Source organism: Arachis hypogaea, chromosome 14, assembly GCF_003086295.3.
Source record: "Arachis hypogaea cultivar Tifrunner chromosome 14, arahy.Tifrunner.gnm2.J5K5, whole genome shotgun sequence".
Taxonomy (NCBI): Eukaryota; Viridiplantae; Streptophyta; class Magnoliopsida; order Fabales; family Fabaceae; genus Arachis; species Arachis hypogaea.
This window is the reverse complement of record NC_092049.1, coordinates 9939320-9962554: the sequence shown is the minus strand read 5'-3', so window position 1 is coordinate 9962554 and position 23235 is coordinate 9939320. Positions and strand designations below refer to the sequence as shown.

Genomic DNA, 23235 nt, shown 5'->3' with positions numbered 1-23235 from the left:
TAATGTTCGAATATTTCCAAGTTTGTCATTTCTATGTGTGAAAGTGCTTCGAGTTATGTTTCCTTTTATTTTGTTATTTTTTTAGATTTATCCTTATAATTCTATTAAGAATATTCGTTAGATCAGGCTTTGAACGAAGGAGATCACTTTAATAAAGACACTAAAAATATATTTTTTTAAAGACGTTTACATGCGATGTTATTATTGGATATTTTTATTAAACTGGTTAATAATTTATTTTTTAATAAACCAGCACAAAATCGGTTTATTATAGCAATAATAATTAACCTAATTGTTTGCATTATAATTATTAGACCCGATTTGATCCGATCGAATTACACCATCTAAATCGAATATCTTTAAATTTTTTGATAAAAAGACAAATATATCCCTAATTTTTTGTTTTGTGGATATTTAAATCCCTAAAAATTTAAAAATACAATTAAATTTCTAAAAAAATGGGTTTATTATTATTGTTATAAAATAAATCGATTTTATTTTAATTTGTTAAGAAATTTAAAATAACCGATTCATTAATACATATTAAGCGTCTTTACAAAAAGATGTTTTAAACATTTTTATGGGAGCATCCCATTAAATGAACCATAAGAAATAAGTACAAAATAAAATATTTGAACAAATATATTTATGGTTTTGCAACACTTAATTTTTCTTTCAATGAATTGAAACATGAGTGGATGGGACTATGGGAGGTTTACTTAACAATTCACTAAATATTTATTGCTTTACTATTTAAAATTCACGTAAGAAAACTAAATTGCTAAGAGGATAGAAAATTTTCTAAATAATTCATAAAGTATTAAAATAATAATTAAAGATCTATCGGTGATTATAATAACTTAAAATCTCTTAGACATTAAAATTAAGAAAAATTCTACGTGGCCATTAGTTTTTATAATTTTGGCCGTCATTTATCTATTATAAATACTAAGTTATTATTTATATGTATAAATTCTGAAAAAATATAGGTGTAAATTATATTGATTCATGTGTATAAATTTTGGTAAATATAAGTACACTTATATATATTTTATGTGCAAAGTGCAAATACTTATAAATATGAATATAAATTATTGCTATTAAGTGTTAGTCTAAAATGTGTGTGTAAACTTTATAAAATATAAATTCAAATTATATTAATTTATGTGTACAGTAAATATGCGTATAATTTGTATTAATTCTTATATATAAATACTTACAAATATAAATATAAATTATTGTTAATCAAATAATAATTAAAAATAATAAATTTTGATAATTTTTTAAATTTTTTCTAAAACTAATTTAAAAGGCCAGGAGAACCTAAAATCTTTTGAAATATGCAATAAACAACCTATCCGAACTAATCATTATCTCATTATCCTAGCTAGCTATATATAGCCGCCGCTTCCGAGAGTTGGTAGCCATGGATACCACAGAACTATAATGGGGTAGTTATAGTACAGTGACCATGACAAGACTAATAATTGTGTTAGATGAAGGAGAGTAATGAACTAATGACGGAGATTGAGTTGTATCCAGTGGTTGGAAGTTGTGAGAGTCGTCTGCTATCATCAATGACAGTCTTTACTTAGCTCCATTTAAGAAACAAAAATTAAATTAAATTTATGTATTATATTTGATGTAAAATATATTAAATTAAGTTATGTTTAAATATTATATTAAATTTAAAATAAATACAAAAATTAAAGTAAATTTAAAATTTAAAAAATTAAATAAAAATCTTTTTAAAAAAACTATTATTAAAATTTTAATTTTTAATCTAAAAAATTTTAATCATTTTTGTTTTTATTTTTTAAAAATATTAAAAAAAATAAAATTTTGTATTTTAAAATTAAAATTTTAATTATAATTTTTAACTACTAAATATAATATTATATTTTAATTTTTTTTTATCTCACTTTCAATATCTAAAAACAAATACTACCTTACTATTCAATCTGAATTGAACGTGTGCGGTCCATATCATGCCCCCAAAAAAATGGAAAGGAGGAGACTTGTACAAAAGATTTTCATTGTCTAAAATATGATGATATTAAATTTTAATTTGTTGTAGTAAGATTGTGGCAGACACCTACCTATTAAGAGAAGATAAATACAAAAGAGATTGTCCCTAATTATAATTATCTTGATGGCAATAATACACGAGAGAATCTTGGAGAACTTTCTCTTGTTTAGCTGGATTTTATGGTCGAGATATGACACTCTGGAAATTTGATGATGGATTAGCTTCGTTTCATCAACTATAAATAGGTAAACGAAAACGTGAGTGTTTGACAATTATGTTAGAGAGGATAAAAGTACGTTTAAATTTATTGAACTTTGTTTTTTGATGTTTAGTAACTTTTATTCTCTGAACGCACAAGTGATTTTGTATCCCAAAAGTCCGTTCACTTGAAACAAAAAATTATAACTTCTGCGTTCACTCAATGTACGTTTAGGTTTGTTATTAGTCAATTATTGGTTTTCTCCATAATTTTTTTTATCACTCTTAATACTTTTTTTTCATATTTAATTTTTTTATTAAATTTTTTATTGTAATTTTATTATAATATGAATTATTAATTTTATTAAAAAAGATAAAATAAATAAAAGATTGATCATATATAATAATAGAATTTTAAGTAATAAAATTTTATCATTCAAAATAATACTAAATAAAAAAATACTAAAAATATTAAAATAATTATTCTAATTTATGTGTATTATTTATTATTCTATTTTTTTATAATATGTATTATTGTTCCTATTAGAAATGATAAATTAAATAAAAAATTAATAATAAATAATAATAAAAATATAACTAATAAAAAGTTAAAATCTAAAATAACAATAAAAATAAAATTATTAAAAGTACTTAAAAAAGTACTAAAATGTGTTATTTTATATGTTATTTTTAATTTAATAAATAAATATTAATTTTTAATATAAAAAAATATTTAAAAAGTTATCAATTTTTATAGGTTAAATTACACCGTTGGTCCTTACACTTTCAGTGAAATTGCAAATTGGTCCTTACATATTAAAAGTTTGTAATTGGGTCCTTAAAGAAAATTAAAATTTGTAATTTAGTCCCCGTCGTTCAAAAAGCATTTGATTTAATAGAATATTCTCAGCATATTCTCTATTTTAACAGAATATTCTCAGCATATGTTGAGAATATTCTGTTAAATTAACACTTTTTGAACGGTAAGGACTAAATTGCAAATTTTAATTCTCTTTAGGGACCCAATTACAAACTTTTAAAGTGTAGGAACTAATTTATAATTTCACTAAAAGTGTAGGGACCAACTGTGTAATTTAACCATTTTTATATGTTATTTTTAATTTTATAAATAAATATTAATTTTTATTATAATAGTAAAAAATTATAATATACTAAAATAGAGTACTATAAAGAATATTATATAAAAAAATATTAAAAGAAGTATAAAAAAATAAAATATACTTAAAAAAATAATATTATAATTTAATATTATATTTTTTTTAGTAATTAATTAATTATTTATCTAGAAGTAATTTTAACTAATATTATCCAAATAATATTTATTTTATCAAAATCAATTTTAATATAAAATTACAAAATATAAATCATGTTAGCATAAACTCACTTCTATCCAAAATCAATTCTACAAAATCACTTTCATTCAAATTTCAGTTTCACAAACGTAAATCCAAACACACACTTAGTCCATCAGGTTCCAACAAAAATTTACTATTTGATGGATTGGTTCGATCTAGAATTATTCTTTCACCCTACTTAAAGGTGAATTCGCGAGTTGGCGATCTAAGTTTGCCTTTTTTAAATTATTTTTTATTAATAAATTATTAAATATTAAACAATATATATATAATTTTACAATCATTTCAATAAATTTATAATTTTTAAAATATTAAAAAATTATAATTTTTAAATTTATAAATATTAAAGTCTTTATAATTCTAAATATAGAATAAACATAATCATCAATCAAATTTTTTAAAATAAAATAATAAGATCAACATTATAAAAAATAAAATAAATATTCTCTAAAATATATAATTAAACATCTTCAAATTTCTAATCAATCAGACATAGAACATAATCTAAATTATAACTTAGAACATTTTTAATTACAACAAAAAACGACGATCCACTCTACCGCGCCAAAACCTACGAATTAGACGGCAAACTTATAATTATGATAGTTTTAAATTTCTAACCTGACCCACTTTTTAAGTGAATTTACGCGGCCGGCCTAGCAAATTTCCACCCATTTGTCACTCCTAACTGCAAAGAATTTTTTACTTTCAGTTTTACACTTTATTTTATTGTTTAAGTATCGTGCTCCATATTCAATCCTTAAAGACGTATATTTAACTGGATTTGTGACCTATTTTTTGTTTACTAATAGATGAAATTCGATGAAATTAGAAATTATTATAGTTGATTTATAGGTGATAAACATCCAAAGATATTAAAATTCATAAAAAAACAATTACCTAATTTTTTTAAGTGAACATATAAATTTTTAATAACTATTAATGTTAGAGAAATATTAAGAGATTATTATAATTTATTATTTTTTGTTATTATTTAGTTATTAATTTAATTTTTTTAATTTAATTTTTTTAATCTAATAATCTAACAACATATTTTTGTTTCATATTTTTAAATATTAATAATTAATTTATAATAAAAAATAATAAATTCTGATTATCATCTAATATTTTTCTTAACATTATACTTTGAATTTGATCAACTCAATGCATACACCCTATTTAATGTTACAATCCAACATGTTTTTGGCAATTATATTTTCTAACTGCGTTTTCAATGCTAGTTTTAAGTTCATTTTTATTTTGAATCATATAAAATGATATTAATATTTGTGAGACATATATTATAAATAATAATTTAAAATTAAAAATAAAATTTATCATTTTAATATTTAATCTCAATTCAATTAAAATTTTATATTATTTTAAATTATTCTATCAAGATATAAATATATAATTGGTAAAATTTTATGAGCAATGCTAGGGGACCAGCAACTTTTGTGATTGGTAGTCATCAAATAGCCATCAATGATGATTTAATGGTGTGAGATTAGTGTGAGATTTCATCTAATGACTCACCTTTCTCTGCTGGTTACATGCTGGCCAAAATTCAATAAAATTGCTGGCCCCTAGACTTTTCCAAATTTTATTTTTATTTCATTAAAGTGATATTATCCTTTTAGAATAAGACTAATTTAATTTTAGAGTAAAGTATCGTTTTTGTTCTCAACGTTTGGGGTAAATTCTATTTGTGTCCCTAACGTTTAAATCGTCCTATTTGTATCCTTAACGTTTATAAAAGTAATACAATGTTATCCTGCCGTCAATTACACATCATGAACGCTTTAGTTTGAGTTTTAAAAATCTCTTCTTGAAGTTAGAATACAAATGTCTGGGATAGAATCGATGATCTACTCCAAAAAATAGCTCATCAAAAGTTGAAACTAATTCCTACAACATTTACATATAATTCACTTTTCTAGGGACATAATTGAATCTAAACACAAATAGTGGGTAAAATATTAAAATTGAACACATCCAAGTGAGATCTAATTGAGAATGACTGCATCCAAGTGAGAATAATTAAAAAATATAATCTGATTTGTTAGTATAATTGATAGTAGGATAACATTGAAGGACTTTTATAAATGTGAGGGATACAAATAGGACGGTTTAAACGTTAGGGACACAAATAAGACTTACCCTAAACGTTGGAGACAAAAACGATATTTTACTCTTTAATTTTATCTATTAATTTTAATATAAATTTTAATTTTAAATTCATTTATTTCTTAAAAATAATAATCCAAAAATATTCTATTAGAATTAGTCTAAGAATAAAGGTTGATGAAGTGAATCACTTCTTACCAATGATCCAAATGGCGCTCCAGAGAAGTGAATCACTACTTAGCAAGCTAGCAATATCTAAATGCTTAGACTTGGTAAACACTCTGTCAACTCTCTATATACATGTTGAAGAGAGATACAACCTATCCAAATTTCTTAATTACTTGCATGTCGCTTTATTAGTCTATTATTGCTTGTGCTGCTATAAATACTTTGTAAAGTAGATAGTCCAACACACTTTGAAATTTAATCACTTAAAACATATACTATATATGATTGTAGAACAAAAACAAAGACGAGAAAAATTAATATTATTAAACTATATTAAATGCAACTAACTTGAATTGGTCGAGTGGTCAGCTTATTCGTTCATTTAAGCGGCTAGTAGCAGATCCTTAAATAAAGATCAAATCCGTGACAGATTAATCTTTAATCTGTTGGACTGAAAAATACCGTAATTTAAATACATGTTTTGTTAGATATATGTAATTAGAGAAATTTTAAGTAATTAATATTAAATAACTTTTTCTTGTATTTATTTGATATTTGAGTTAATATTAGTTTTTTTATTAACAATATTAATTCCTAGCATTCTCTAATAATTATTTCTGTATCACTATCAGAAATTATAAGACAAAAAAATACAGAATTTGACCCTTTTTTTAACCTCCTTTCTTTTAACAAAAAAAAAATTTACAAAAATAAACCTATATTATAATTTATGCTTTAAGAAATTTTTTTGTGTAATACGAATAAAACATTAAAACAGCATATTTATGAGAATGAATCTTTTTTAAAAAAAATTTATTTGCGAGTGTAGAGTGTAATTTTTTATTATTAAATTTATAAGTAAGATAAAAAAATATTAAAAAATATTAAAAAATCAAAAATCACATTTTATTTCTTTAATTGAAGAAAAAAATTAAGAGAATCTATTTTTATATATTATAAGATAAAAAATAATATGGTCAAACGTATGTTGTAATCTTGCATGAATTAGTTTAAGAAGAATGTTAGGGGCAAGTAATTTTTGTGATTTGTAGCTATTAAATAGCCATCAATGATGATTTTAATGATGTGAAATTGGTGTAAAATTTTATCTAATAGCTCACTTTTTTTTGTTAGTTACATGCTGGCCAGAATTTAATAAAGTTATTGCCCCTAAACTTTTCCATAGTTTAATTTAGTTAAGCCGCCTAACTATTTCCCATTTATGGTTTCTGGTGTTTGATGTTAAAAAATATTTTTAATGGCTGCTAAACACGGTGTTACGTGCCTGGTGTTCTGATGCTGTTTGGTTCAATTAATTAAAGCAAAATTGATGACGCTTTTATTCGTAAAAGTTTGATAATCGTGATGATGATGTAAGTGTGAAAGTGAAACCATTTTTTCTTAGCTTTTTCAAGTTAAACTAAATATTATGTTCATATATATAAAAGTTAGTTATTAATTAAATTAATAAATTAATTATCATATATTTATGTATAAATATACATAAATATATGTTATTTAATTTATTTTTAATATATATTTTATATAATTTATTAATTTAATTATTAATTTTTTTATATACATTTAACATAATAATTTTTTAAAAATATTATTTGTATCCTAAACAGAGTTTAAAAAAATATATTGCAAATAAATTCACATAGATAATTTATTATTTTTAATCAATAATTAGTTATTAATATCCAAAAATATTAGTTAAAAATATAATACAAAAACAATATATATAATTTGTTATTTTTAGCCAACAGCTAATTATCAATATCTAAAAGTATTGACTAAAAATATGATATTAGACTAATAGATTAAAATTATTGTACTATTAACAAAAAATATTAACTAATATAAATTAAATAAAATTGTTGTCCTTAAATTTTTTTCACGAATTTATATTAAGAGAGTATACATCATTATTCAAACTCTTACTTTTTCACTTTTTATATCAAATTAAATTACGAGCCTACCAAGTACTAACATCCCATTTCACGTGTGAAAACAACAGAATAAATCAATAATATATATCCATTGTGTTGTTGATTGGTTGAAGATATCTTGCAATTTGATTCCCTAAACTGAAGAATTCATTGGTATGTAGAGGCTAAAACGTGTACGCGAAGATAATCATATATATACACATTCAACTCTATATGTACATTCATAAAACACAACTGGAATTTGTGGTTTATTCCCACGATGCACAAGTTAGTTGATGAAGATCAGTTTCAGGTTGATTTTGTCTCCACTAATTAATGGCATCGTTGTATAAGAAGAATAGTGGAAAAATTAAACTAAAAGATACAAAATCTTAAAAGATACCAAATTATATGAGGAATAAGTAGACTTTTGATTTTTGAGAGTTGACATTTTTTGAAAGATTTTTGTCATTAATCGTTTGTCCTATTCAACTTTGAATTCCAATTTTGATGATCTATCAATTTTGGTCATATAAAAATTTATATATGGTTAAAAATTTTAGTTTTTTTTTATCTATGATATATTTTTAACATTTAAGAGTGATACTACGTATACAAATTTTTTTGTAATTAAATCTAATTAAATTAGTGTAAAGTCCAACAAAAAAATGTATATATACGTCAGTAGTCTTTTTTTTTTTTGTATTTTTTGCAGGACATAAATTTTTATTGGAGAACACAAAAACTTATTGATATGTTACACAAATTTTTAAAGTATAACACACACAATTTTGTAAATAACATAAACTTATTGATATAGCATACAAATTTTTATGCATAGTACACATATTTTTACACATAGCACATAAATCTTTGCATATATCACAAACTTTTTATGTATTTTGTTAGTTGGGCGAGCCTGGATATGTAGTCCTCCAAAAAAATGTTATGTTATGCAAAAAGATTTTTGTATTGTTCACAAAAATTTATGTGTTGCTTCATTGGTTGAGTATCAATAGTAAAAATTTTTATACTGTATACTAAAATTTGTATGTTATATACTAAAATTTATGTATTGTGTATTAAAATTTATGTGCTCTATTTTTCAAAGATTTATAAGAGAAGAAGAAGATGAGGACGATGATAATAATAATAAAATAAGATGAGAAAAAAAATTAAACAACGACATCAAAAAAAAGAAGAAAAAAAAGAAATTTGTTACAGCCTGGCCCAAACCATTCGCGGGTCGACCCGATCCACTAATCACCCGACCCAAACGATCGGGTGCAAGGCGTCCAGGCGCCGACCCGGACACGCGTCCCTGACAACCTTGCAATAGCTGTGCAGGGGGAGCCTCGAAGAAGGTGGGCCTGTCCTTGTAGGGCCCACCTCTGACACGGTATATATGGGGAAGGACCTACCCTTCCCTCAAGGTATGTCACATACCATTCACCCCTTTTTTCACCTGTCCCCATTTTCTGACTAGAGCGTCGGAGTGTATTTGCAGGTGACACCCCCCTCGCACGAAGTGCTCGGAACATCGACCACTCATCCCCGGCAGCCCAGAACCAGGCAAACCCCATCCCATCAATCGAAGCATCAACCCGAACCGTCCGGTACCCGACCTGCCGAACATTGGCGCCATCTGTGGGAACACCGCCTGAATGGAAGTAGTACAAGGCCCCAGAGGAGTAGGGCGTGAAGTCGGGCAGAGAGGGGAACCCATCGTGGCGTCCTCGGAGGATCGCACAAGATCCCCTCCTCGATGAACCACACGATCCCTTGAAAGACGCCCCTTCGGGGAAACCGGCGACAACAGCGCCAGGATAATGCAGGAACTGCGCCATAGAATGCAGGACCTAGAACATCGACTGGCAGCTCGGGAGCATCACCAGCATACACCCGAGTCAGGCGACTCCCGTTCTCCCCCGAGAAGCCGCTCCCGACGCGCAGCTAGCCCAAGGTCCGAATCTGAGAGCCCCAGGAAGGAAGGACGCATAAGGAGACGCGAAGACCCCCTCATATATGTCAGGAACAGAAGACGGCGTGCCACAGGTCACGCCGCTGCTGATCGCGACCGGGAAGACGGTCGTCGGGAAGACGACGAAGGGAGAACACGGCGAACTCGCGGACCAGTCATAGTAGGCGCGACCCCTTTTCATCGTTCCATCCTCGAAGTCCGGCTGCCAAAGCACTTTGACAAGCCAACGGACATGAGGTACGACGGAACCCAAGACCCACAGGAGCACCTTACGGCCTTCGAGGCCAGAATGAACCTGGAGGGAGTAGGGGACGAGGTAAGGTGTCGCGCCTTCCCGGTCACCCTCGCGGGACCTGCGATACGGTGGTTTAATAGCCTCCCGCAGGGCTCGGTGGCCGAGTTCTCGGATATAAGACACGCCTTCTTAGCCCAATTCACTACCAGAATAGCCAAGGCAAAGCACCCAATCAACCTGTTTGGAGTGACGCAAAGGTCCGGAGAACCGACAAGAAAATATCTGGATCGTTTCAATGACGAGTGCCTGGAGATCGATGGACTAACCGACTCGGTCGCCAGCCTATGCCTGACGAACGGACTCCTAAACGAAGACTTCAGAAAACACCTCACGACGAGACCGGTGTGGACAATGCAGGAGATCCAATGCGTAGCCAGAGAATACATCAATGACGAAGAAGTCAGCCAGGTTGTGGCTGCCAATAAGCGGCAGCCCCCCCTTCAACCAAAACCGGCACCACGGAAGTGGAGAAAGGCAGAAGGAACACGCCAGAGACGGCGGTCCGAGTAAGATTCCCAGATCATTTCCTCGTGTCGGGAAGTTCACTAAATACACTCCCATCACCGCACCTATCATGGAAGTTTATCAACAGATAGCCGAGAAGGGGATCTTGTCGAAGCCCCGACCACTAAAAGACCGAACAGGGGGGAACTGGAGCCTCTACTGTGACTATCACAAGGGCTACGGGCATAAGACTCAGGACTGTTTTGACTTGAAGGATGCACTGGAGCAGGCAATTAGAGATGGAAAGCTAGCCGAGTTCTCCCACCTCATTAGGGAGCCGAGGAGACGGAACCGTGACCACGAGAGCGAGGACGGAACACGGGTAGCAAAGCGGCATCAAGAGCCGGAAGAGAACGACCACGGCCTCACCATAGTAAACGTGGTAACAGCAAGAAACGTGGCGCCCAGGTCGAAGTCAGCACATAAGAAGGACGCCAAGGTCCTCGCGGTTTCCTCACCCCCCGCGCGAAGCACCAAGAAACTCCCATCCATCTCATTCGGCCCAGAGGACCAATGGTGTGACGAGGTCGGGGAAATCCCCCCATGGTCATAACGGCCAGAGTGGGAACCAGTCTCGTCAAGCGAATCCTCGTAGACACGGTGTAGAGTCGAACATCATGTTCCGCAATGTGTTCGACGCTTTAGGCCTAAGAGACGCCGACCTACAGACTCACCAGCACGGCGTCGTAGGGCTCGGTGGCCACTTCATCAAGCCGGACGGGATAATCTCCTTGCCGACCTCCGTGGGACAAGGTCAGAGGAGAAGAACAGTGATGGCCGAGTTCGTGATCCTACGAGACTCCACCGCTTACAACATCATCCTCGGAAGGAAGACCCTCAACGACCTAGGGGCAGTCATCAGCACTAGGATGCTGATAATGAAGTTCGTAGCTGAAGACGGGTCGGTAGGGTCCGTAAAAGGAAATTTGGAAACGGCAGTCGCTTGCGACAACGCCAGCCTCTCCTTGAGGAAAAAATCTAAAGAGGCATCGGGGGTGTTTCTCGCCGATCTGGATGCCAGAGTTGACGACAAGCCCAGACCCGAACCAGAAGGGGACCTGGAAAAGTTTAGGGTCGGGAATACGGAGGAAAAGTTCACGTTCGTGAACAGAAACCTCCCCCATGGACTAAAAGAGCCTTTGATGAAAATGATTAGAGCCAATGGCGATTTGTTTGCTTGGACGCCAGCCGACATACCGGGGATAGACCCCCGACTCATGTCGCACCACCTAGCCATCAGGCCGGACGCCAAACCAGTGGCTCAAAGGAGAAGAAAGATGTCTCAGGAAAGGGCAGAGGAGGTGACCAGACAAACGGCCAGTCTCCTCAAAGCGGGGTTTATCCGGGAACTGGACTATTCGACCTGGCTATCAAATGTGGTCCTAGTAAAGAAGCATAATGGGAGATGGAGGATGTGTGTGGACTACTCCGATCTCAACAAAGCATGCCCCAAGGACTGCTACCCCCTTCCCAACATTGATACACTCGTCGATGCGGCTGCGGGGTACAGGTATTTGAGCTTCATGGATGCTTACTCCGGCTACAATCAGATACCGATGCACCAGCCAGACGAGGAAAAAACGGCATTCATAACACCAGGAGGAACCTATTGCTACAAAGTGATGCCTTTTGGCATGAAAAATGCCGGGGCCACGTACCAGAGGCTGATGAACAAAATATTCAGCGATCTCATTGGCAAGACGATAAAAGTCTATGTGGACGATATCCTTGCAAAGACCACCCAACCTGGTGATCTCATAAGCGACCTGGAGAATGTGTTCGCATCCCTCCGACAACACGGCATGAGGCTCAACCCGCTTAAGTGCGCATTTGCCATGGAGGCCGGAAAGTTTCTGGGATTCATGATAACCCAACGGGGAATGGAAGCCAACCCTGAAAAATGCCAAGTAATACTCCAGATGAAGAGCCCGGGTTGCATCAAAGACGTTCAGCGATTGGCAGGAAGGCTCACCGTGTTGTCCCGTTTTCTCGGTGCATCAGCGGCAAAAGCCCTGCCCTTCTTCAACCTAATGAAGAAGGGAGTAGCGTTTGAATGGGCTCCCGCGTGCGAGGAAGCATTCAACCACTTCAAAGAAATCTTGGCAGCACCCCCCGTACTCGGTAAACCCAGAGCCGGAGAACCACTCTACCTATACCTGGCCATAACAGAAGGAGCGCTTGCAACGGTGCTGGTGCGGGAAGAAGGGAAGGCCCAGCAACCGATTTACTTCGTGAGTAGAGCACTGCAAGGAGCAGAACTTAGATACATCAAGCTAGAGAAACTGGCACTAGCACTCTTGACCTCTTCCCGCAGACTACGACAATACTTCCAAAGTCACCAAGTGGTCGTGAGAACGGACCAAGCAATTCGTCAGGTGCTACAAAACCTGATCTGGCGGGAAGGATGATGACCTGGGCAATCGAGCTGTCCCAATACGATCTGAGCTACGAGTCCCGACATGCGATTAAGGCGCAAGCAATGGCAGACTTCCTAGTGGAAGTAACTGGAAACCTAACTGAAGAAGCGGACACACGGTGGAAGCTCCATGTGGACGGAGCCTCCAACCAGACGTCCGGAGGCGCCGGAATCATCTTAGAAAGTCCGGCCGGAGTCATCTACAAACAATCGATTAAGTTTGAGTTTCCCGTGTCAAACAACCAAGCAGAATACAAAGCACTACTGGGGGGCTTGGTTCTAGCACGGGAAGTCAGGGCCACAAGGTTGGAAATATGCAGCGACTCGCAGGTCGTCACCGCGCAAGTAAATGGAAGCTACCAAGCTAGGGATTCGCTACTGCAGAAATACTTGGAAAGGGTCAAAGAACTAAGCAAACAATTTCAAGAGGTCACGATCCAACACGTTCCGAGGGAGAGGAACACACGGGCAGACCTCCTGTCCAAGCTAGCGAGCACAAAACCTGGAGCCGGCAACCAATCCCTTATTCAAGGCATCACCAAAGAACTAGCAGTCACCCTCCACCTAACTAAGACGAGCCGCTCCTGGATGGACTCCATCGTCGATTTCTTGCAAAACGGCAAACACCCTGGAGATGAGAAGGAAGCCAATGCGCTGAGAAGGGAGGCTGCCAAATACACGGTCATACAGGACCAGCTATTCAAAAAGGGACTTAGCCAACCTTTGTTGAAGTGCCTACACCCCGACCAGACAGACTACGTGCTTAGAGAAGTCCATGAGGGGTGTTGTGGTCACCATATCGGGGACAAAGCCCTAGCAAGAAAGCTCATCCGAGCCGGATACTACTGGCCGTCAATGATGGAAGACTCCAAGGAGTTCGTAAAAAAATGTGTCAAATGCCAAGAGAACGCTAACTTCCACAGAGCATCGGCCACCGAACTAAGCCTGATGACATCCTCCCGACCCTTCGCACAATGGGGAGTCGACCTCCTGGGACCCTTCCCGGTTGGCCCAGGGTAGGCCAAATACCTCATAGTCGCCGTTGACTATTACACCAAATGGATAGAGGTCGAACCGCTGGCCGCCATCTCCTCGTCCAATTGCAGAAAGTTCATGTGGAGGCAGGTGATAACTCGTTTCGGCATCCCGGAAGTCGTCATCTCAGACAACGGGACACAATTCACCGATAAGAAGTTCGTAGAATTCCTCGCCGGCTTGGGCATCAAACAGAAATTCTCCTCAGTAAAACACCCCCAAACAAACGGACAAGTTGAGTCCGCAAATAAAGTCATCTTGCTGGGCCTCAAGAAGCGGCTAGATAACAAAAAAGGAGCATGGGCCGACGAGCTCGCCTCAGTCCTCTGGTCCTACGGCACAACCGAGCAGTCCGCCACAGAAGAAACCCCCTTCCGCCTAACATACGGGGTAGACGCAATGATACCCGTAGAAATCGGCGAACCGAGCCCGCGGTTACTTCTCGAGGGGGTGGAAGAAGCTGTAGAGAAGGACCTAGTAGATGAGATCAGAGAGAAGGCCCACCTGTCAGAAGTAGCACTAAAGCAAAGAATCGCCCTACGATACAACACCAAAGTGCTCAAAAGGGATTTCGAGCAAAGCGACCTCGTTCTACGGCGCAATGACATCGGCCTACCGACCCAAGGAGAAGGCAAACTGGCGGCAAACTGGGAAGGCCCCTACAGGGTCAAAGAGGTGATTGGAAAAGGCGCCTACAAATTGGAGAGGCTCGATGGAAGGGAAGTACCGAGGACTTGGAATACGGGTAACCTGAGAAGGTTCTACCCCTAGATCAGGCAAGCGGGCCAGGCGATCTAACGTGCTTAATCACTTACCTTTGTATCTACCACGGTAACATACTTATTCAATTACCGGTTAATGTTTACTTGTCATTTTTACCAATTTTACTCCTATTTGTTCCCCTTCCCACTTGCACATCGCGCGACAAGAAGTTCCACGACACGTTAAAACGGAACCACGATACGGTACCCCGGGACTGATCACCCCGGGGGACACCTAAACCAAAGCCATCACAAACGGCTACAACGATAGAAAAAGGCCACGACCTGGCTTCATCGAACTACCAACATAACGGTAAACAAACACGAGCGCAAAGCTCATGCCAACAAAACGGTAACACGACAAAACGAAAATGCTACCAAAGGCAAAGAAAGATAACGGTAAACCGACTAAGCGGCTTCTAAAAGTTAATATAAACAAGTTCTACAAACAAAAACCACAAGTCCATACAAAAGCACAAGGCACAAGAGATCATTTTTTCGGCATGTCAACAATCTTGCCATCCTTGATCGTCTTGAAAACTCCAATCGCTGACGTGTCAAAATCGGGGGCCACGATCTTCACCTGAGCCTTAAGAGCTTCCTCGGTCATGAAGATCTCATTCTTTCCCTGCTCTCTAGCCACCTTATGTTTCTTCTTGAGCTCCTCAATCTCAGCTTCAACGGCCTTAGCCGACGAGACGGCCACGTCGCGCTCTCCCTCCAAGGCCACCACCCGACCTTGTGCGGCATTAAGCTGGCTCTCCAAAGTCATCTCCCGCTCGGTTAGACGGGAAACGGTCTCATCGGAGATCCTCAACTTCTCCTCGGCAGATGCGGCCTTCTCCTCAACAGCTTTTAGTTTCCTCCCCGACTCAGACAATTGCTCCTGAAGAGTTTCAACTTGAGCTTTGAATTCGTTATTGGCCTGGACAGCGGACTCGAGCTTCCTGCGCAGCGACTGCATCCCCGACAACTCGAACTCAGCCTTCCGAGCTATGGCGGCACCACGAAGAAGGGTACGGTACATCCACCTCGCCTGCCCCGTAAGTTCGGTGCCAAGGAAATAATCCTATGTGCCAGGAAGCAGCTGAGAATCTATGAAAGTCCCGGCATCAAAGTTATGCTCCATTACGGTAAGAACCCCCTCTGGGCTAGAAGAAGCCCTCCGCGTTTTGGGGGTAGGGACAAGCTTCAAGTCGTCATCCTCTTCCTGCGCGGAGGTCGGGTGCTTGGGGCCAACCGCCTCCACGCGAATGGGAGAAACGTGCGCCCCATCAGAGTTCTTATCCAACATCCCAGTGTCCCTAGGTGACGGTGTTGCCTGACCCTTGTCCTCAGAAGGGCCTTCCGGTTTTCCGTCAACCTTCTCAGCTTCATCCTCATCGTTGTCCGCCAAGAAAGTCTTAAACAAGTCCTCAAGCCCTGTTACGGAAGCAGACATCTCCACTGCAGCGAACAAGTAAACAAGTTAGTCGAGAAACCGGCACAAACAAGCAAATAGAGAGGGTAAAAATGCAAGGCAAAGCAACTCACAAATATAATTTCTGGCGACCTCCCGGTCACCCATTAAAAGGTGGGGGATTCACATGGTTCTTCCCAAAAACCGCCGACAACACGTCGGCGATCCTCTTGTCCACGTCGGACATCCCCTTATAGGACACTTTAATAAAAGTATTAGACCCTGCCCCAAAGCTCCAGTACGTTGGGATGAGGCGCTCCCCTTCTAGCGACAACCAAAAGGGGTGACGTCCTTTAACCGGACGCACCTTAAAATATTTGTCTTTAAACCCGTGATAAGAGTCCTCGAACAAGCCGAAGATCCTCCGACCTTGGGCAGACCGGAAAGACATGAACCCTTTCCTTGCTTTCCCCTCCTTCGAAGGATTCGTAAGGTTGAAGAAAAAGAGGAAGACATCAACAGAAGCCGGCAACTCCAAGTACTCACATACCATCTCGAAACAGCGGATAGAAGCCCAGCTGTTCGGATGCAGTTGCGACGGCGCCACGGAGATCCGACCAAGAAGCGCTATTTGAAAAGCAGAAAATGGGATACGAACCCCCACTTGGGTGAACATGGATTTATAAAACCAGATCCAGTCGGGAACCCGAGGGGAACGGAAGTTAAGCTCGTATAATCGCTCGTCGGGGGCAGGAACGAAGACGTCATAGTTGGCCTCCTCGTCCGTCCCCCCGCACAGGTACAACCCTTGTCGGAACTCCGTCAGCTCCTCCTCGCCCATTTGATTCGGTGAGTCCTTCACGTCGGAAGTCACCCAGGCGTAGGGGTCGTAGTTTGTGACGGAAGGAGAGGCTCGAGAAGCGACGCGAGGCATACCTACAGTGGGGGTACCACTTCGTTAGTCTAAGAGGTCGGGAGCCCGGAAAAAGCCCAGAAACTACATTTATCCTATTCAACAGCTAAGATCAAACATGGCTAAAGGCAGAATCCAAACAAAGCCTACCCTTGAATAGTAACCCCCTAACACACCTACTTGATACTAAAAGACCACCTATCGTACAAAACTAGGCAAACAGCATGCATATGGAAGAATAACAGAATAAACACAAAGCAAGGAACGAAGAAGAATTCTTACCTGAATTGATCACGGAGATTCGAAGGGATGAACGTTAATCTGGAAAAATTGCAAAGATGTGGAAGGGAAAGGAATGCACAAGGATGCAAAAATGATGCTTTGGGAGAAAAGAAGATGAAGTCAGGAGAAACGAAAATGGGAGAGGAGAACAAGCACTAACTGTTTAAAACTGCTACGCAAAGCGGGAAAAGACTGGGGGCAAGATGGTCTTTGCGCGCAGGGTTTTCCAACCCATTATGAGCATTCAATGCCCGGCGCGAGGAACGAGGCGACGAACGGTCACCTCAGCAACGAACAGACACGCGCGCTGGAGACACGTCCCCTCCACGGACGGCCGATCTGACAACAACGCACGAAGGAAGAGATAGCGCGCCACCAACAACCCTCACGACCATTTCTGGCGTGTTGGGGACACTGTTACGGCCTGGCCTAAACCATTCGCAGGTCGACCCGACCCACTAACCACCCGACCCAAACGATCGGGTGCAAGGCGTCCAGGCGTCGACCCGGACATGCGTCCCTGACAACCTTGCAATAGCTGTGCAGGGGGAGCCTCGAAGAAGGTAGGCCTGTCCTTGCGGGGCCCACCTCTGACACGGTATATATGGGGAAGGACCTACCCTTCCCCCAAGGTACGTCACATACCACTCACCCCTTTTTTCATCTGCCCCCATTTTCTGACTAGAGCGTCGGAGTGTCTTTGCAGGTGACACTCCCCCTCGCACGAAGTGTTCAGAACATCGACCACTCATCCCCGGCAGCCCAGAACCAGGCGAAACCCCATCCCATCAATCGAAGCATCAACCCGAACCGTTCGGTACTCGACCTACCGAACAAAATTAAACAACAATAACAACATCAAGAAGAAATAGAAGAGTGGTGGTGACAACAACGATTACTATAGTGACAAGAGTAATGACGACAATAACGTTGAAAAAAAAAGAAGGAACATAAGATGAAAAAGCAGCAGCAACGATGTTTAAAGAAAAGAGAAGTGACACGCGAATAAGTTTTTATTTTTAAATAATTTGATTAAATATAAGTTATTTAAAAGAAACGTGATATTTTTTTGTTAAAAAAATCACTGGAATTTGTCTTTCTACTCCTGTACCTAATGCCGTCGTAAGAAGAATGAAAAATCCTAATTGCGTTGACCAAAATCTTTATTTTTATCTTTAAGAGGAATAAGGAGACATTTGAGAGTTGACATTTTGTTGTAGATTTTAGTCTTTAAAATCTTTATTTTCATTTTCATTTTCTTTCTCTCAGTTCAACTCTCGAACTACCGAATCAACTTTAAATTTTTATTAGTTCATGATGAGTTTAATTTTTGCTATATATTGTTGTCTTATGTTTAGTTTTTCTTTTAAGATTAAATTTTAAATATTTTAGTTATAAAATAAAGTTTTGATATTATATTAAAATTATTTATTCAATTCTAAAAACTTAAATTATAAGAGGAGATATATAAATTGTTATATATCTACCATATATTATCACGAGAACAAATTAATTTGTATATTAAATAAAATTTAATTAAAGTCAAGTAGACTCGATAAATTTGTATAAGTATCAAGATATCTAATTTTATATAGGAAACACATTTTCATTAGACTTTTTAAAAAAAATTATTTAATTTTAATATATTTTAAGTTCTGAAATCATAAATTTATAGATCTTTTTTTTCAAATATTTAATTTATTTAGTAATCTATGTTATTTAATAATTTTTTCTTTTATTTACTTTGTTAACATGCAAATGATTTTTTGACATAATATCTTTTGTCATGGATTTATTTTATTAGAATTATTAATTTTATAGGAACTTTTGATCCCATTTCTGATAAAAAGAATAAATCTATTTCAATAGAAACAATATTGGTACAAGAGACACCCGCGACCTTCGAATTATTAATTTTAACTAATAAACTTTTAAGAAAATATATATTAGTTATTATAATAATGCTGGTATTAAAATAATTGCTGTTATAAAAGTGTATATATATAGTAAGATTGATTATATTTTATAATCACTTGTATCCATTATTCGTAAAATAAGTAATCTCATATGGATTTACAAATTAAGTTTACAATTTAAATTTATTTAAGCTGCACAAGTTTAGACAAATGATAGAATTTGATTATTTTGGCTACTCTTCCTATTCATTGATCTTCAAATTTCCATCTAGGGCTGTCAAAGGGGCTTTTATTAGTCACCAAAAAAAAAGGGGCTTTTATTGAAAAATAAAAATATGAAAATAATCATTTTTGGGCCAAAATCTAATACTAGTAGTCCGTTTATAGTATTTGGCAAGAAAATCCAAACGGTTCTCCTTTTAGGTTAATAGCCCCGTTTCAATACTAAGGAAAAGTCCTGTTTTTAGTAACAAGAAAAAAAAAAAAAAGAAAGAAAAGTCCTGTTTTAATTAAAATAAAGAAGAAAAAGGTTCAAAAGATAGAAAAAAAAAGGTTAATTTTTATAGACTATTCGTAAAATAATTTTACACTACATCTAATTATATAACATTATTGTTATCAAACTATTTATCCCAAAATTTTGAGCTCATAAAAAGATATAATATAAATAGTTATATTTTTAACACTTATCTTTAAGTAAGAATCTCTTTTAAATTTATTTAAATTTTGTACATGTATTATTTTTTTATTTTTTATTTTTTTTTACTTTTGGAGATTGGGACGTTAAAAAAAAAGTAAACCGTAAAAAAGAGCAACAACCCATCAGGAATGATGACAAAAAAGGAGAAGTAAAAGAAAGAATGATGTATTACCAAAAAAAAAGAAAAAAAGAAGAAAGAATGATGTGATGAAAGCTGCTTCTTCTCTGTAGAGAGTTTGTGAGAGATTAAAAAATTTAAGTTAATTAGAAGAGATAATATGAAAATAATTATATCTTTAATAGTCATATATATCAGTAAAAATAATTATTTTTATATATATTAACTATATGAATGATTATTTAAAATAATAAATGTGATTAGATAATCGTATAAAATATTTAACACTATTAATATATTAAAATTATTTTTTATTTTGTTTTCGTAACTAAAAAGTTAATGGGTTAATACGTTAATGAAGTCATAGAATTGAGTGTTTTTTTGGATGCTGTTACAAATTGCATAGTTATAAAAACTAAATCAATCATGTTAAATTGTAAGGCCATTGGAATAGTAATTCAATTGGTAAGTTATTAGTCGAGCTCGTTTATGATTGAACCAATAATAATTAAGTAAATAAATATATAAAATTATAATAAACTCAAAATTTAAATAATAAAATGAAAATACAAATGATAATTTACAATTTAAAGTTGTTTACAATTATAATGAATAAGTTTAAATAAATAGAATAACAAATGCATACATAACAATAGAAATCTAGAAATGTTTAACAAAATCATGTTATAATTTTTTTTTTTAATAATAAAATACTAACTATAGTGTGATAAGAAGATATAAAAAATTAATTGAAATCTTTATTATTTATGATTAATTGAATTATAAAATGGAAGTAATATTATTATCATATGATAAAATAAACAATATTTTTTATCATTTAAATTTTATGAATTATAATTTAATTAAAGTTTTTAATAATGTATATAATTATTAGCACACAATATTAGAACAATAATATGGGTTTAGTGGTAGAAGCAAGTATGAGATTTAAGACCGTCTAAATTGGTATTGTGGTTCAACTCCAGTTCATTAAATTACAACATTTAATTAATCCAAAATTAAATTAACCAACACAATACTCCCTTAAAAAGTATGAGGTAAATACTACTAAACTCTAATTTTATTTCCGGATGCATCTAATGCTCCTATACTAGTGTGGTGCATTGTGTCAAAGAGTAATTAAGACTGGTTTGTTTTTTAGAATACGATTCGATAAAATATTGAAAATAAGACATAAAAAATAGTAACATAAAATTTTGTATTTTTATATTTTATTTAGTGATAAATTAAAATAAATTATAAAAATTTAATTTATTCTCTTTTTTTCATTCAAAAAATTTGAGATAAAAAATATAATTATAAAAAAACTAATAAAAATAATAAAAAAAATAAAAAATAAATTATATTTTCTATTAAAATGAACACAAAATACATTAATTTAGTATTTTTAAATATATTATTTTTGTCTATATTTTATCTATTAAATATAATTTTATATTTTTGTATTTTTATTTTAGTGTTCTATTTCTGTAAACAATGCCACCTAAAGAATTATGAGGATGGATTATTAAAAGGTACTTAATTATTTATTGCACTGAATACGATCGTGATGTTCATTGCTAGCTATATATAACCATACCATTTAAGTACACTATATTAATCTTCCAATACAACATATATGAATGCATCGCATTGCTTGGTTATCGGTGAACTAACTATTTTAGAACTAAGTTTTTTAAAATATTATTTAAACGACATTAATTTTAGGATTCTTAATATATATGTATATTTAATTATGAGGAGTGTTAGAAAATCAGAATGTTTTGTAATTTATAATTATCAATAATTAGTTATTTATTAATACTTTTAATAATATAAAATTATATTTAATAGTATAAGATTATTCACTTTTCTTTTGCTAATTAAGTACTAATCAAATTTTAATAAAAATATTCGCCCTCTAAATTTTCTCTTTAATTATTTTTTTCACAAATAACGTTTAAATTGTTTATCATTAATACGAGTACATTCTAATAAAAGTTTTTCCCAAAGGTATATATAACTTCATGACAATCTTCACAGCATAGAGACATTTCTTAGTTAATATTATTTAAATTTATATGTCATATTTTAACTTGAAACATTTCACTTTCATATTCCTAAAAAAAAATATTAGGGGACAATATATATTTTTAGCATAGAAAACAAGAGAATTGGTTAGTATTGGTAAAAGTGTACGGTAAAAAATGAGAAAAAAATATAATATTTTTTATATTTTTTTGTCGGATCGTAATTAGCAAAATAATTTTAATTTTACAAATTAAAATTTTAAATATATTTTAATATAGTGACTAAATTTTAATATTTTAGTTATTTTAAAAACTAGTTATATAGTAAATTTTCTAGTTAAGGGGAAAAAATTTACGCGCAATATATAAGTTATATACAAGATTACAAGTGCTAAAATTTTATTAAAATAACTTTAATTTTGTTATAAATTATTTTTTTAAAAAGTTTAAACATAAATAATTTTAACGCTTATGAATACTGTCTCTCTTTTTGAATTGTTTTCTGCTATAGTGCTAATGTGCTATTTAATTGAACTCAAGCTTGTTTTATCATCGTGAGTAGAGTAGTGAAGCCATGCATATAAGTTTGTCAATATATTTACATTTCCATTTTTCTTTTTTATTTTTAATTGCCTCCATTATTTTTACCTTCTGATATTTATTAGTAGTTTAGTACATATATTTTTCTCTCATTGATATATATTCATGTTTGCGAGGCTCTATTTTTGGTACATCAGAAAATTAAGAAAGTAAGCTAAGAATTAATTTTTTATCTACTTTTTTTTATCATCAACTTAACGTCTTGAGATAAGTAATTTTATAATTTAATATTAGAAATAAAGATTAAAAAAAATTGTAATTCGGTGTTGTTATTTCAACGAAAAATATCATAAGCCAAATTAAAAATAAAAAATAAATTAAAAACATATATATAATCATATTTAAGTTTAAAATAAATTATTGCATAAAAAATATAAAAATAAAAATAAAAATAAAACAATTTGATTTGTATTGAAATTTAGTAGAATACAAATTTAAAGATTAAATTTGTATATC

General features: G+C 34.1%; 1 protein-coding gene across 1 annotated transcript; it reads left to right on the top strand.

The window, feature by feature from the left end:
• The first annotated feature begins 11226 nt into the window (after positions 1 to 11226).
• Positions 11227 to 14045, top strand: LOC112742209 (uncharacterized). The gene is made up of 3 exons (XM_025791449.1): positions 11227 to 11910; positions 12160 to 12840; positions 12924 to 14045. The coding sequence occupies exons 1-3, from the start codon at positions 11227 to 11229 to the stop codon at positions 14043 to 14045; spliced, it is 2487 nt and encodes an 828-aa protein (XP_025647234.1).
• The last annotated feature ends 9190 nt before the right edge of the window (positions 14046 to 23235 follow it).